This window comes from Cariama cristata, unplaced genomic scaffold (assembly GCF_000690535.1).
Source record: "Cariama cristata isolate BGI_N322 unplaced genomic scaffold, ASM69053v1 scaffold46161, whole genome shotgun sequence".
NCBI classification, from domain to species: Eukaryota; Metazoa; Chordata; class Aves; order Cariamiformes; family Cariamidae; genus Cariama; species Cariama cristata.
In genome coordinates, this window is record NW_009598413.1 from 632 (window position 1) to 16,426 (window position 15,795).

Below are 15,795 nucleotides of genomic sequence, written 5' to 3' on the forward strand. Positions count from 1 at the left end.
TGGGCAGACATCCTGTGAAAAGGTCACAAAGGAATGTAGCTGAAGATGAGTAAGTTTAAGTTTTACAGAATCATCCATTTTAATGTATTTTAATTTATACCATGCTTCTGTATCGATGTGAAGTTACAGTGACATCCAGTGGCAACAAGATATGCTAATTGAAAGCATCTACTCTCAAGATAACAAAGCATACACAGATTCCTAATTCAAGAGATGAATTCCTTTTTAAAAAATAATCTGTGACCTTTGCAACTGCACTTAGATGAAGAATTAAATGACCTTCTACTTGGATTTTTTTATTATTTAAACTTACACAACAAACAAAATAAGCAAGCTTCCTTTATTATTTCAGATTTATTAGTGATAGTAGGTTAATTCTTTCCTAAGGTCAGTTGCATGCAACACACTACTCCTTGAAGTACAGTCATCTAAAGCTCTTTAGTTACTGCATGGTAAGGCTTCTTAAGTCACAGTGTATTTTCTTCAAGGCCTTGGCCAAAAAAAAAAAAAAACTAGACGAAAAGTTACACCAATTAACATTTATCTCATAAGGAATACAACTTTACTATTAGGTTTTTTTATCTACACACATTCTAATACTGCTGATGGTGCTAGGTTATTTGTCAAAACCATTTACATTCAGAACACATTGCCTTAGGAATAAGAACGCTTTATAAAAGACAGAAACAGGTAAGCATGGCTTTCCCATTTTGAGCTAATATAAACAAAAAGGTAAGATGCAAAAATTAAAGAAACCCCCCCCAGCCCAACACATACATTACACAACCTGTGCAATAAGTTATCCATGAAATAACTGTTAAATCATAAAAATCACAAGCATTAAAAATAAATATGTATCTAAATAAATATTTTGATTTTAATCTTGTGGCAATTATTCTTTATTTAGCATATGAAACACTTGTTACATGTTTATGTTCACACCTTGCCAAACAGGTTACGTTTGTCATAACAATACCAAGTACTACAGTGGTTTTCTTTACATTAGAATCTAAAAGTTTTAACTGCACACATTCCTTTCTGCTGAAATACCATCTATTCGGCACCAATCTTAAAATTATGCAAAGCTATCAGTATTGGACCACTTTATGGGACTGGAATTATTTTTTTTTTTTAACTTGAGGCAGCCATAACTTTCTCTAATAGCTTGTCTTTGCCATTTCCTATAGTCTCATTCAGCAAATATTCACATTCACCGTGTTATCAAACAAGACAGACATACATACATCACTCCACATAAAGGTTACAAATAAATATGTTTTAAATTTTATGAGAAAAGAGTTTAGAAGATGTTGCAAAATACTTAAATGTTTTACAAAGATTTTTGTCAATGATTATTGTCCTTGACCATCCTTCTCATCGCTTCTTGACAAAGAAATAAAAAGGAAGGAGAGAAAAGGCAGAGACACCTGTCTGTTCCTTGTTTTGGAGTCCTCAGGTCAGCTTCACAGCCTTTCATTCATACAAAATACAAAATTCTCTTCAGCTATGAGGGCTTCAGCTTTGATGGAATCATTTAGTTAGCTTGCTGCAAGAGAGTCGCATGCTAGATGTATAGGGGTGTCTCTTGCCCAGTCAGAAGCCTGAACATGGCAGCTGGCATAGTCTTCATGTGAATCTGTGAATTGATTTACACAGAAATTAACAGAATTGTTACTAGTTTAAAATAATCCATAAGGCCCAATCTGTCTCTCCCTGTGGTGTAAGTGCATTTATTGTCCTGGTTTCTATAGATGTGAATGTTACCAAAGTTGCTAGTTCAAAGTTCTCGGGCTCTAACAAGCTGGCTTGCTGTCTTTGCTTTCTTTGCGTGCCTTTTATTTATTTTTTTTTAAAATCACAATGACAGGATGCAACATCATATAGCTTAAAAGGCACCTAAACACTTTCTATTGTTACACCCTACTCCAATTACAGCCCTTAAAAAAGCAGTAGCACAAACCTGTCTGAAAATTCATTCTGCCGTTCTGGTATTAACTGAACTTGTATTTTTCTTCCATCTTCCTTCCCTGGGGGAGTGTCATTTCATACGTATTTTCTCCTAATTGGAGTATGATCATCTGAGCACAAAACTTGGACTTTATCACCTGATATTTAAATGCCAGTCGAGAGATGGGTGGAACATGTTCTCTCATGGCTAACGTATTTAAGCTCTTTCTACAAAGAGTACTGTGATGTGTCAGAGGGATTTTACAGACTAACAGGATTAAAGGCATCAGGTGATCAGAATTGTATCAGAACTGCAGTAACAGCTGTAAGTACCTATCAGGCAACGCAAGAGGAAGGAAGGTCAACTTTACTAACTGGTAATACAGACCCTCACCAGGCATATGCTGCCTTGATATCCTGGTCTCTTCATGCTGAAAAAAAAAAAGTTTCATACTGTCCTCATATGTTTAGTGAGATGTTATGCAGCAAAGGGGTACCATAAAGGCATGGAGAGTCTATTGAAATCTACAGCTTTGTTCCTGCTAACGTGCATGTACTCTCTATTATTTTTCAAGTATCATTTTCCACGGGAAAACAAGTTGTCTTTGATTTTTGGCAAAGAACTAGTGGAAGGTCTGGCTAGGGTTGTGTATGATACTACCACTAAATTCAGTAGGGATTTTGATAAACTGGAAGATCTTCTTCATTCATTGCTGATTTCTCTAAAAGTGCTGGAGAGGGATGTCTTAACTTATTCTCCGGGTAACTTGGAAATGTTCAGTGGAAACTAAATGATTAAAATACATATCAATTTGAACCTCTCAGCCCTTTGCATATTAATTTATTTCTATGGCAGATGCTGTAGCAATAAGCCAAGAGACATCTTCATAGCTAACATCTTTGAGTGATTTGTTCCCTTAATTGATTGGTTTAATTCAAACAGTAAGCTGAAGGTTCAGAATCATGCTAGGAATTCTTGAAAATGAGTGGAAAAATGCAGTGAATGTGCACCTAATTGTTCAAAAAATGTTAATTGTTTAAGTGCTCAACTCCGATTTTTGAGGTGGTGGCAATTTTAATACTATGTTAAGACACTCTTTTCAACTGAAACATATTCTTTCAACAGTTTTAATTCCTTGATACAGTATTTAATTGTTTTCTTACCTCTCCCACTGAATTAGATAATGCTTGTACTATCTTCTCATGAGCAGTAGCAACAACACTTTGTCCATTGATCTCAATAATACGATGTCCTACTCTTACCCCTCCCCTCTCAGCTATTCCACCTCGCATCAAGCTGCAAATCTGCCAAGAGAAACCAAAGTTTATTAAAGTTTCGACATGTCATAATATAGCAGTTACCAGGATTTAATACATAATAATAAGTGGTGACACCATAGGATCCCAGAAGATACTTGTGGAAAGTATTAAGCAATACTGTGAGTTTTCAAATGTTGGTTTGTTGTGTTTTTCAGAATTTCTGCAAATTACAATTTTTATTTTTTTTCTCATGGGCTGGGAACATCTAAGTACCTAACACAGCAATACAGGTAGCAGCCATGCAAAAGTGGAGTTAGGGGGAAGAGAGAAGTTTTATGTACTGTCAGGATAGAAGAAAGTCACTTTTAAATATTTCTGATTGTGCCACCTGGACTCCTGCAAACCACCACATTACTCTCTTAGAATAATGGGAAATATAAAGAGTGCTACAGTAAAAATTAATCTACAACAGCAATTTTTTCACATACGTGAAAAAAAAAATGATAGAAAGATTCATCCTTAACCCTGCACAAATGCTAGTTTATGCTGAAGGAAAGGATGATGCCATACAGATAGTCTGTATTGAAAGCTGGCGATCTGTCGAAAGGGTCACAAAGATATAAGGAGGATATAAGGAAAGATCTGTCTCAAAGATATAAGAATGAAATTTTTTATGATGAAGGTGGTGAGGCAGTGGCACAGGTTGCCCAGAGAAGCTGTGCCTGCCCCATCCCTGGGAGTGTTCAAGGCCAGGTTGGATGGGGCTTTGAGCAAACTGGTCTAGGGGCAGGAGTCCCTGCCCATGGCAGGGGGGTTGGAACAAGATCATCTTTAAGGTCCCTTCCAAACAAACTGTTCTATTAGTGTATGAAATGCGCAAATTCTGTTTCATTTACAGGCTGTTCTCTTTAGTATGACAGCTTGTTTTCTGTGCCTTTGCAGGCTGGAAAAGGGTACTCTGCTCTCCAGAGCCCCTGCTTTTCTCCATGTTTTACAGTGCTGCTGGCCATGGGAAGCTTAGGATGAAGGCAGCAAGTCAGGCCACTGTTTCAACTAGCAGCTGCAGGTACCAGTAAAGAACTAGGCACATGTTTTGACTTTTATGCCCCCTACAATGGTGGAATAATTCTACAAGAAGAGTTACATTCAGCAGGCATAGTCCCAGCAGACACTGCTACTTAAAATTATTCTGAAGTTGCAACATGCGTGGTGTACAGGCAGAAAGAAAATTCTCAATCCAGTATGGGGAATTTAAGAGAGTTTTTCCTGCTCAGCAATGCTATCTGTGCTGTGAAAGGGCCTTCTCTGACAGACTAGACAGCTGTATATTAAATAGAAATTGTTGGTTTATTACTTCCGAAGACTAAGGTCATGCAGCACATAAGGCAGGTAATGTATAACTTGAATCTCTGGAACTGAGCAGAGCTTAGCAGTGCTGAGATTTACCTTTTGTTTAGTGAGAAAACACTGTTCTTGGAGGAAAAGAAATGAGTGCTAGAGCATCCAGTGATAGGTGTTTCTGCAGTTACTGTCAACGGTCAGAATCATATGCTAAGAATTATTATTTGCTGAGATCTAATAATTTGCTCAAGAACTAAATACAAGTATATTAAGATGTGGTTTGTGTCCCAGTGAGTTTGTAATCTAATTCAGAAACATAGTAAGCGGGGCGATGGCCAAACAGGAATATATTGAAGGTGAAATGTTGTCTGTGGTTGACCAGAATCTTTTCTGTATGACAGTACCAGTTTCCTTTAAATTCCTCTTCACAAATAACAATGCCATAAAAAATGAAATCCCTTTTTACTCAAAGTTCAAGTTGTCTGATAACGGGCAGTGAAAATACATAGTTATTCTTTGTTTGTAAGAGGCCTTTCTCAGCCTTCTGAAAAAAAACTTTCTCCTGCAGGAAGACTTCTCTTCCACCACACTATCATTAGTGGCCGAGTTTTACCTACTATGGTTCATCAAGTACTTCTGATGGACTTTTATGAATAGAGGCACCATCAGGACCCTTCACAGAATTACGCCTTGAAATTCAGTCACATACAATATATTGTTTTGCAGGGAGTCCACCTTCTCATCATAGAGCTGACAAGATAAGCTGTACTACACACCTCTTTTACAGAAAGCTGCTCAGTTCAACTCACTGTTAGAATAACAGTTTGTTCCTTGCTGTTGGGGATTATATGCGGTAATCTGAAAGGACAAAAAGCAGAATGTGCCAAAAAAACCCTTGTGAATATATTTTTCACAATATAAAAGAAAATATAGAGACAGTACAGCCAGCTGAAATAAAAGGTTTCAGAGCAAACGGAAATGTGACCTCTCACCCCGCTGGCATAAAGGAAAAGAGAACGGCTTGCGTATCTATCCAGAGCACCTTTCATTATGTGCCTCTCAAAGCACTTTTAATACTACCAGTGAATTTCTTCTTTCTAACAGCCTCAGACACAGAAAGCGGTCCCGTCTCTTCATTCAAGAATGTGATCCCTCTCCAGGGAAAGGAGTCAGCTTCCTTTTTGTGAGCATTAACTATTTTAATGAGGTAGAAAGAGAAACAGACACAGAGCCCAAGTGGCTCTGTGTAGCCTCACAGATCCTGTTAAGCTGGAGACAGAGTGCAGATGTAAAGAAATATACTGTACTTAAAGCACACATTTATGTGGCTCCTGTATTTGCAAGTGGCCCATTCAAAGCAGCCTTAAGACTTTTGTCTCCAGCCAGTGGAGCTATGGCAGATTAGGCTGGCAAGTTTAAGCTGAGCAGTACCACTAGCTAAATACGATTCTATTCAGCCAGGATTGTTTAGCCTGCTATATTTGTTTAACATCCTGACAGCTGTAATATTAAATAAAGCATGATGGATCTGGATCTTCTTGTAAGCAAGAGCCTATACTCTATTTACTGTGTAAACTGAAGAAAAAAAAGAAGGTGTAAACCATACTGGTTCAATCCATTCAGCTGTTACTGATCCTGCAATGTCTTAGGCAAGTTGCAGTGCATCAAATGTGTGAAACTTCAGTAGCTTCACAATCAGTTTTACTGCAACTGCTGATTGTGTAGCAAAACATCAAGAATAGAAAAGTGCAAGGCAAACTAACTGTTTATTCTGTGTAAAGGCCTTAAATGTAACCTATGAAACCACGTTTCTCCTTGTCTCACTTCTATATTATTCTGTTTAAACCCTGTAAATTTTTTCCCCAGACAGTTTAAAGAAGTATAAACAAAGTCAAGGAAGAAAGAATAAACTGTCCGTACTGTTAAGTTTTGCCTAGTTTTACTGTATTTTTAGATAGCATTGTGCTAGGCGAGGGATGGGGTAGATACACTTCTCAGAGAAAATGTCTCAGCTCTGAGATCTAGACTGAGAAGTGGTACATTATCAGCAGTAAAAATACAACTGGTAATACACAGATTTTTCATAATCTAGGAAACAAGATAATGGTGTGATATGAGAAGACCACTTGTACTTAAATATCATAATTTTAAAAGAAGTATGACATAATGATTTTCAGAAGGTGGCTGATAGGTGACCTTATGTTCACCTCCCCATCACACAATATTCATACTTGTTTCTTATGTATGCAAAATATTTTTTCTTAATGTTTTACAATTGAAATTTTAGATTCCTTTTATAAATATGCAATGGAACTACATCAGTAGCTTTCAAGAGCCATGAAGACTACTTGTATCATTAGTGCAAGAGGGATTCTGCAAAATTAACACTGATTTGTGCTGTTGTGCTGTTCCCTAACTAAAACTTCCAAAAGCTGGCACTACTAGTGCTCCATGAAGCACAACTTCAGGCTTTACGTTAATCAAACTATACAGAATACACAAAGAAAAGTCACCTGCAGTAGCCCAGTCTCTGCATCTTCCTGATACCCTATGTAAGCAAAACCCAGCTCAGATAGTACTTTTGTATGTCCAGGTTGTTTATGGGCTATTCACTAATATAACAGCTGTACACCCTGCACAGATGAGATAGGGGGGGTGAAAAGGAGCCACTGCAAAACTGCTGTCAGAAGAGGCACAGAAGTAAGTACCAGCTGCACGCATAAGGCATAATGAGGTAGTGGCAGAGCAGTAGGAGACATTTAATTACACCCGTTCTAGCAAGCCATTTGCGTCTTCACTCTGCTAACGCTGAGCCAGCAAAAAATATTACTTCTGAATCCTGTCATAATTTGTAACAATTGCTGGCAATTACAAAACTGCTTTTTACAAGTTCAGTGTCAAACTACCAGAGAGACATACTCTGCGGAGTCATATTTTCAAATGTTAAGTGAAGTAAGAGAGAGGTTATCTGAGGAAGGACTTACAGGCCCAGAAGCTTGTCTATATAGCAGCCTAACAAAGGATGTGAATCTCTCCTTTTAGTTCATTGGCTTTCATATCCAAACACAGATCTTCAGAAGTGAAATGCGTTATGAGGCTTTCTTTTTTTCATTATCTGAGATTTTTATGCTGAATTTGGTAAACTTTAAACGGGATGTCATCTAAATGTTGCTCATTGAAATGGAATGACTGACCATCCAGTTCGGCGACTGTGACAAATGACCAGCAGGTGGAGTGAGCACGCTATGAAAGAAAACCACAGTCTGCAAAATTTACTGACCTAAGGCTCCAATTACGTAGATGATTCGCTGGGACAAGATGAATACATTGTCTCACAAACTCCGCAACTGCCTTTGTCCATGTGAGGACACAATATGCCTCTAAACCACCTTGGCCTGATTCTTTTCCCCAGCCCTGGTCCAACCCCCACCAATGCTGTGACAGGCCTCCCAAAAGAGTTGATAAACACACCACAGTATTGCTCATTGTTACTTATTTCCTTCTTTTTATCATAGCACCAGCTGAACGTACTAGATTTACAAAGGATAGCAATTAGGAAACAAATCAGTGCCTCATAGAGTATTATATGCTGTTCTTGGCACCCTCTCTGAGATCTTGTAAAACCAAATCCCAACTCTTTCATTCTTTTTATACCGAGACTTGGGATTTGCTAACACAGAGTGAACTACCAGCAATAACCATACCCACTTAACATATACATACATGTAGATGAAAGGGCATTAAGCACAGGCAGAGGAGGACAGAAATATAGCACACACCTGATTTTTCTGTATTTTTTTACAGACCTCCCTCTACTCAAGTGTCAGAGCATTAATCCCAAACATGACAAATACTTTACGTGTCTGCTTCTAAAGGATGTCAACCTGGGGTAGGTATCCCTTCAGAGTGCTTCCAGCTGGACCAAGGCTTGTAGTAGTGTTTTTTATAGCAATCTCTGCTGTGACCACAACATGATACATGATCTTGGGTAGGAACACTTAACGCTTAGCTACAGTAGTAACTTAGAGATGGCTAGCAGAGCTGAAAATTCACTCATGAGCCATCTGTTTGCTAAAGCACAGCAAGACCCATAAACCATATCCTATAGTGTTACCTGCTACTCTTCCAAGGGTGGCAAACAGAAATCTGGCAACTTCAGTCGATGAGTTTCACAGAACAGGGGACCAGAGCCCACAGTCCTTTGTGATGTGGTTTTCTGTGTGAGCAGCCTGATTATTTTTTTCCTAGACTGGAGGAAGAGGAGATGGTGATGGTCCTGCACTACAGACAGTCCCTAATGCTAGTATCAGCCCCCAGAAAGGCCAGGTGACTACCTGAGCTAGTTGTGTTGGGAGTTTGCTTTGGAAAGGTATTGGAAAATGGCTTGGGAAGAAAGAAGTACAAGAGGAGGACCCTGAGCTGCACTGGGTAAGTGTTACCTGCCCCATTCGTTCTTCTGTTTGCTGCTGTTATTACAGGGAAACTGCAGCATGGAGAGAAGGGATACCTGGGACACAACCTATACAATTACTTGTAGTGAGAGGTGTTTAGTTTTAACCAGAGGAGGTCACAATTACATTCCCTTTCTCACTACCATGTGATTCAAATAAATTATGCACAGCAGAAGAAAAAAGTCTTAGTGAGTGTGTGCTGAAATTTAAAAAAGAGAAACAGGATCAGAGTTAAGATTAGAATGTTATAATTGTAAAAACCTGTTTCAGCATAACTGTTTCCTTTGCAGCTCTGGCACACTAAAGGACAGTTATACATGAATTAGCTGATCCAGATACTGCACCAAACAATATGGACTATAAATCTTGTGGCTGGATTATGTAGGAAAATCCCTCAAGAATGGTAGTACTTGTTCTCCTGGTGGTGTCTATTTGCATTATGTTAGTCAGAGATGTGATTATAAGGTTTTAATTAAGGGATCACAAAAAATGAGGTCAGGTGCAATGATTTTTTCAGTACTTCAGTGTGTTTCTTGAAAGAAAGGAAAAAAAAAAAAAAAAACCACAAAACCAAAACAATCCCTGAACACAGAAACTTACAATTCCATTCTGTACACTGAAGCCCAGCTGGTATTTTAAGTCTGGCCGTTTTATGAGGACAGTAGTAACAGGAGGACAGCTGACAATGTTCAGTTTGACTTGCGTCTGATTCTTGAGACCCTGTAAGATATTCTAGAAGTTAGTATTTCTGCCATGGATCATTAGTCCTTTCCTAACTGCAAGAGTATAAAGCAGCTGATCTGACAAAGAACAGCTAGAACAGCTGAGAACAGCTGAGAAAGAACAGCTAGAGTTAGTAGAAATCTGTTGTTAACTTAAAAGATACATTTCTCCGTTTCATTTATTTCCTAAGCTATTTGGCCCAACAAAACATATCAAAACTTGGCTTTTAATTAGCACAGAAATTTCAAGAAAGTTTTCAAGAAAAACCAAAACTGACTACTGCTTGCCCTTTACCAGCATCTGGCTAATTAATCTCCTGCTGCTGCTGCTCTTGGTAAATCCGCACAGACATTAGATTTAGTCTCAGTGATTAAAGAAAATGCATTCTGAGATTCCATCATGTCTGGGGAATCTCCATATACTCACTTGATCTGTCCTGCAGTCTACCAGCCTCCATCCATTTCATCTACATGGACCCCAAAGAAGCACAGTAGATTTTAATCCTCAGATTTTAATTTGGAGGCTGCGGGGAAGCCTGAAACTTTGAAAATAGCCAAGTAACTTAATTTAGGCAAGTTTTTCAGACCTGGCCTCATTTGCTATAGTCCAGTGACAAAGCTGCAGTCAAATTCACTAGCCTAATTTCTGTACATTATCACCCCTGAATCTCTGTTTCTACTTTTTGTTAATGACAGATTACTTTTTTTTTTTTTGCAGTGATATGAAAAATTGTATCTGCTGGAAATCTACAGGGTTGCTTGTCAGAATATTACATCTCTGCTGGCTTACAATCTACAGCATATAGTTGTAAGTTTGGGGTACCTTTATGATCCCTTGGCATGTTGCAAGAGGTAGACCAACTAAACTGGTCCCATTAATGGACATAATTTGGTCTCCAATGCTTAGTTTTCCTGAACGGGCTGCAGGGCCTCCGTTCATCATGTTAGCCAGGATAACAGTGGGTAGAATGGATCCCCATCCAGATTCCACAATCACTACCCCAAGAATTTCTCCCTTCTGTTTTTCTAGCTGGAGCTGCAATTAAAAAGAAAAAAAAAAGGTTTTTGGTTTGATTCATCTAAATTTGAGCACTAGCATCTCAGTTGTTCCTGAATAACACCTACAAATTACAAAAAGAATTCTATTCTTTGCCATTAGGTAGTAGCATGACTTCAAAAACGCTGTTAAAACTGTGTAACACATACCTATTTCTTTTCAGGGGTATCCTCCACTTGTTTGCTGAAGGTCAAATAGATACTTATTATAAGCAAAAAACTAACACATTGGTTAACTCTATAGAAAGTAGTGGAACTGAATACCACATGAATGAATGCCAAAGAACTTTTTATCCTTCTTTGAACCTGGCAGCTAGGGAAGGCTTTAACACTTTGTGGCTACAGCAATGTCTGGAACACAGCCTTGAGTTCAGCTCCACTTCTGCCATCACTGTTCAGGTTGTCTCTTGATCTCAGGGTTTGTCTGTCCTTATTTTCAGGCAAGGATCTCTTGATTATTATTGTTGTTGTTGTTATTATTAACATTACTGAATATACTTGGGGCTAGCATGTTAATCTAAGATCCCTCAAATATGGTGATGTTAACTGTTCAGTAATTGTAGCAATCTAACTTTTACAGAGGAGGGGTAAGAGTTTTAAGTAGCGAACATACTCTTAATCATAGTACTGGAAATTATTTTCTTTCAAATGCTGGAAGGACAGGGACATCCATACTTATAGGAATCATGAAGGCCAGCTGACTTTTTTGAAGCTAGCTACCAAACAGTATGCCACAACTCTGTCGTTGTTCAAACGTTCATAAACCAATTAGAAACAAAAGTGCCACAAAAATAGTAACCTTTTTAATCACTTTGAAACATGACACATTTGTATTTTCCTGTTCCAATTCTAAGTTAAACTAAGATTTGTTCAACTGAATTTTCCCTTGTTTGCTATAAGAGAAATATATTGTCATGCTTATATGCACATGAAAACATTTTATTGATATCTAGTGACTGCAGACATATAAAACTACACATCAAATCATGACCCTTCTGTCTTTAGGTATAGGTGAAAAATGCTCTTTTCCCAAGAACACACATGCTGTACAAAAGAACCTGTAATGCTAGAAGAAATGAGTGTAACTAGGAAAGATGTGACTGAAGGATTAAGCAATTTGCAGTTCATCTCAAAGTAAGATTGCTTTAGGACTCAGCATAGAAACTCTGATATTTGGAACATGGGCCAAATCCCTATCACACTGCAGCAATGTAAGACAAAGCAGAATCTGGGTGCAACTGCACTTGCCACATTCTGGTTCGGAATGTCCAGTGTTACAGTGACTTTTGTATGAAATGTAAAATGCAAAATATATGGCTGTTGTAGAGAAAGAATCCATTACATCCAAAATCAAATGTAAATAGTTACACTTATGTAATTTGGGGCACTTAAGGGAAAATCTTGCCTTTTCATGCATTATGAGTGTGAAACTCCATTTCACGTGGCAGTTTTGCTGGTGTTCTAATAGGGGAAGAGAAATTGGCCTGCTCAGTGGCACAGCATCCTGGACTCATGGTTCTTGTATCTATTAAGTAAGAAATCACTTACAACATGCATTAAAATGGATTGCCATTTCTCTTTCTGTATCAATACAATGGTAAAACATAAAAACACCTTACGCTGTGTGCTGTGAATAGCCCAGAGCTTATCTATGTTAGATGTAAGTGTACTTTATTACTGTTTTAATCAATGGAAGCAGAAAGACCCTCAGAATAAAAAGAAGAAATTCTAAAAACTTATAAAGCTGATTTTAGTAGCACGGTATTGATGAAGCATCTTGAGATCTAAAGTCATCCTTAAAATGCCAAAACATATTTTGATGAGAACTACATTCCTCTAAAAAAATGGATCAATCTGAAATGAAATTCCAAAACTAGTTTACCTCTTTGCAGTTTTCTGAATTGGAAAAGTGTATGAGATCATCATTGTACATCTCTTGGGTATTGATGATGTCACTGTATTCTTTCTGACTGAGATCCTCTGGGTTAATTCCGTTGGCTCTTAAAAACTCTTGATAAGCCACACTGAAAGCCTGACCAATTGACTGAGCTATCAGCTGTGCCTAGAATGTAGAACAAAACACAGCTTAGAGAAAGGACCGATACAGTTTACCACTGAAACCATAGGAAACGAGAGAGAGATTGGATTTTAAGACAGAATCAAAATAAAGGATCCTGCAAAGTTGCTACGTTAGTATGGATATAAAGTCACTTTAAGGTCAGTTGTACAGAAAGAATCCATTAAATCCCCAATCAAATTGCAAACTCCATTTAAAAACCCTGCTGATCTCCTTTCATCAGTACGTTGCAGTAGCGAGCAGCCATATGCTATTTTATGTACTCATTCCAATAAACACTGGAGAGTACTGGCTTTGTACCAATATGGAACAGAGCTTACAGAAAAGACTGTCACAAATCCTGCTTCTGATCACAGTATATTTGCAGGAGTGATGAGAGAACGGATGCTCTGCTTGCACACGCCTTCACAGACATGGATGCACTGATGATTTCAGTTGTCATATCACCTGCTGGTTCTCCACCTTGGTTTTGTAGGACTGAAAACACTGCTTCAACAAAACCATCTGCTCTCCTATTACTGCCATCGTACTTGTCTCATATTCCCGGCAAACCAGTAAGAGCCCTACTTACCCATTGCCCATCTACAATAGCTATTCCCATTAACACCTTGACCAGCAATATTAGGGATGCTTTCAGGAGTGCAGCCAGAGCCATGATTACAGCTTGTTAATGTTAAGAACAACTCTTCAGAACCCCTGTGTCTTTATGAATTTTTGGAACACTTGTCTGCACATGCATTTTACTACAATAAAAGATGACTTCCCATTACAGTGGGCTGTATGGTGAGCACAATTAATTAAAAACTACAGTGACTGGTATTTGGATGTGTCAGAAATATATATACATTAGAAAGAAATCTACAGAAACCAATAACGATGATGAGGATGATACTAACAAGTTTGCCAATTCAGCACACTGCAAAAGTCAATTAATTAAAGAATTACTGAACTGCCATAAAAGTTACTTTCTTGTTCCACTAGATGGCACTGGAACACAGAAAAACGTAGGCAGAACTAAGTAAAAGGAATTTGTAGGCCACTTCTCCATTCGATTTTTTTTTTTAATTTTCCTATTCTGAGTTTACTGCAGCTCACAGGAGAATGCCACATTAAGTTTCATATATTTGTGGTTTTCAGGTACTGTATTCTGTCGTCAGGGGATATGAGTAATTCCCAATGATCTGAGAAGTTAATTCCATCTTACAATGTAACTCCCTAAAATTACTTAATCAAGCCTATAAAACTATTCTGGAACTGCAACACACTTAGACAGTAGGTACACGCTAAATGCATTATGAATGAATAGCGTTTTCTGGACGACATTGTAAATCTAAATCTTCTTGCAATCTACCAATCAGATACACTGCATTTTCTTTGATGCTAAAAGGTGTTTTTCTTATTTCACTTGTGCTGCGGTACACAAAAGCACCAATGTGCTTGACTGGAAAATTATTTTAGAAAATCAAGGACATAATTAACCTAGCTAGTCACAAATTGTTCCTTCATATTTTAAAACATCTTTTCTGAAGTGGTCTTCTGTACAGATGTTCTGAGAGAGTAGTGAGAGTGAGTTCTTCCCAGCCTTTTACTTAAGAATTGCTAAACTCTTCTGGCCATGAAGAAAAATTTCTATAAATATAGAGAACTAAACTTTCTTAGCTCTATTGCATTTATATAAAAAATCTTTTTGAGAACTGAAAAATAAACAGCTGAATGTGTTCTTAAGGATCAAGTTGCATGTCTGAGAGTACTTACACCGACTACAGGTAAGTAAGCCATAAAAGATTAAGGACTGGGTAGAGGGCAACCTTGTGCCAGGCCCGCCAAATTGGTAGATACTCTCAGCAACTTGCCTTCAGTTTGAAAGAGGTCCAGAATGGTTTCCACTTCATTACCAAGTGTCTGGAGGCATATGTGTATCATTATGTGCCAACCCACTGGATTAAAGGATACAATCCGTGATGAATGATCAGTTTGATACCCCATAAATTAATTTTGGCCATGAATGGCCATCAACTTCCAGACAACTCCAAATAGTTATGTACTAAAAAAGCATTTGGGGAAGCATTGTTGAAAGAACACAAATGATTCTGTAACATGAGACAAAGAGTGGATATTTTGGGACTGAGGAGGAAACGTGAATTTGCAACATGAATTTGTGGAGACAGAAAAGAGATGTGAATATGGACAAACAACTGACTAATGATTCCACAGATTACCTGTAGCTTCAATCAGAAAAGATTACTGACAACAAAATTCATTCAAGAAATTAGATGCAATGTCAGAGATTCTCTAAATGACATATGTTGTTTAAATAAATGTAATTCCATTTACTTACATCCTCTGATTCAAAGACATGGCATATCATTTTGTACTGCTTCTTTCCTTCCTGGCCACCAGGTGTTGTTTCAATACAGTCTTGAGACGCTGATCTTGGCATGCGGCGTCGCGCCATTAAAACCACAATGTTACCAATATCCGCAATGTATGAGATTGTGCGCAGCGCATGATCCATCATTGTTTCCTACATAAAGCAAAGAGAAACAAAGTCATTCTTCATGCCTGCTGTTATTCTACAAATGCTGCATCTTCCCTCTCATTGATGGCCTGTTGCTTGAGAATAACAAAAGCTACAGACGTAATTTCTATGGGCCCAGATCTGACACTCCCTACGCAGTCAATGGGCCCGAGCTCCAGCTGAAGGCATAGTGGCTGTTCAAGAAGTACTGCCTGAGCAAATACAACATGGTTGCTACTGTAAAGCAATAATGAAGATCTGGACGAATGTTTTATAAACATTTTCATGCTGTTGGAAAATTTTGTTTCCCTTTTGTATTGGTTTTGCTGAATGAAGCAGATGCATTTCATGATGACAGAAGTTTAAGGGAAGTCATACATATATGAGAAGATGTTGTAATTTCCCCCTTTTTTTTTTAATCAT

The 15,795-nt window shown here is 38.0% G+C and overlaps 1 protein-coding gene across 1 annotated transcript; it reads right to left on the reverse strand.

The window, feature by feature from the left end:
- Positions 1–335: 335 nt before the first annotated feature.
- LOC104168607 (amyloid beta A4 precursor protein-binding family A member 2) lies at positions 336–15,378 on the reverse strand (the record flags this gene model as incomplete). Its single annotated transcript, XM_009709248.1, has 6 exons — positions 336–1,636; positions 3,112–3,252; positions 9,600–9,719; positions 10,545–10,757; positions 12,660–12,839; positions 15,193–15,378. Coding segments are annotated over 6 exons (912 nt in total), but the record flags the coding sequence as incomplete, so codon positions are not given.
- Between the last annotated feature and the right edge of the window lie 417 nt (positions 15,379–15,795).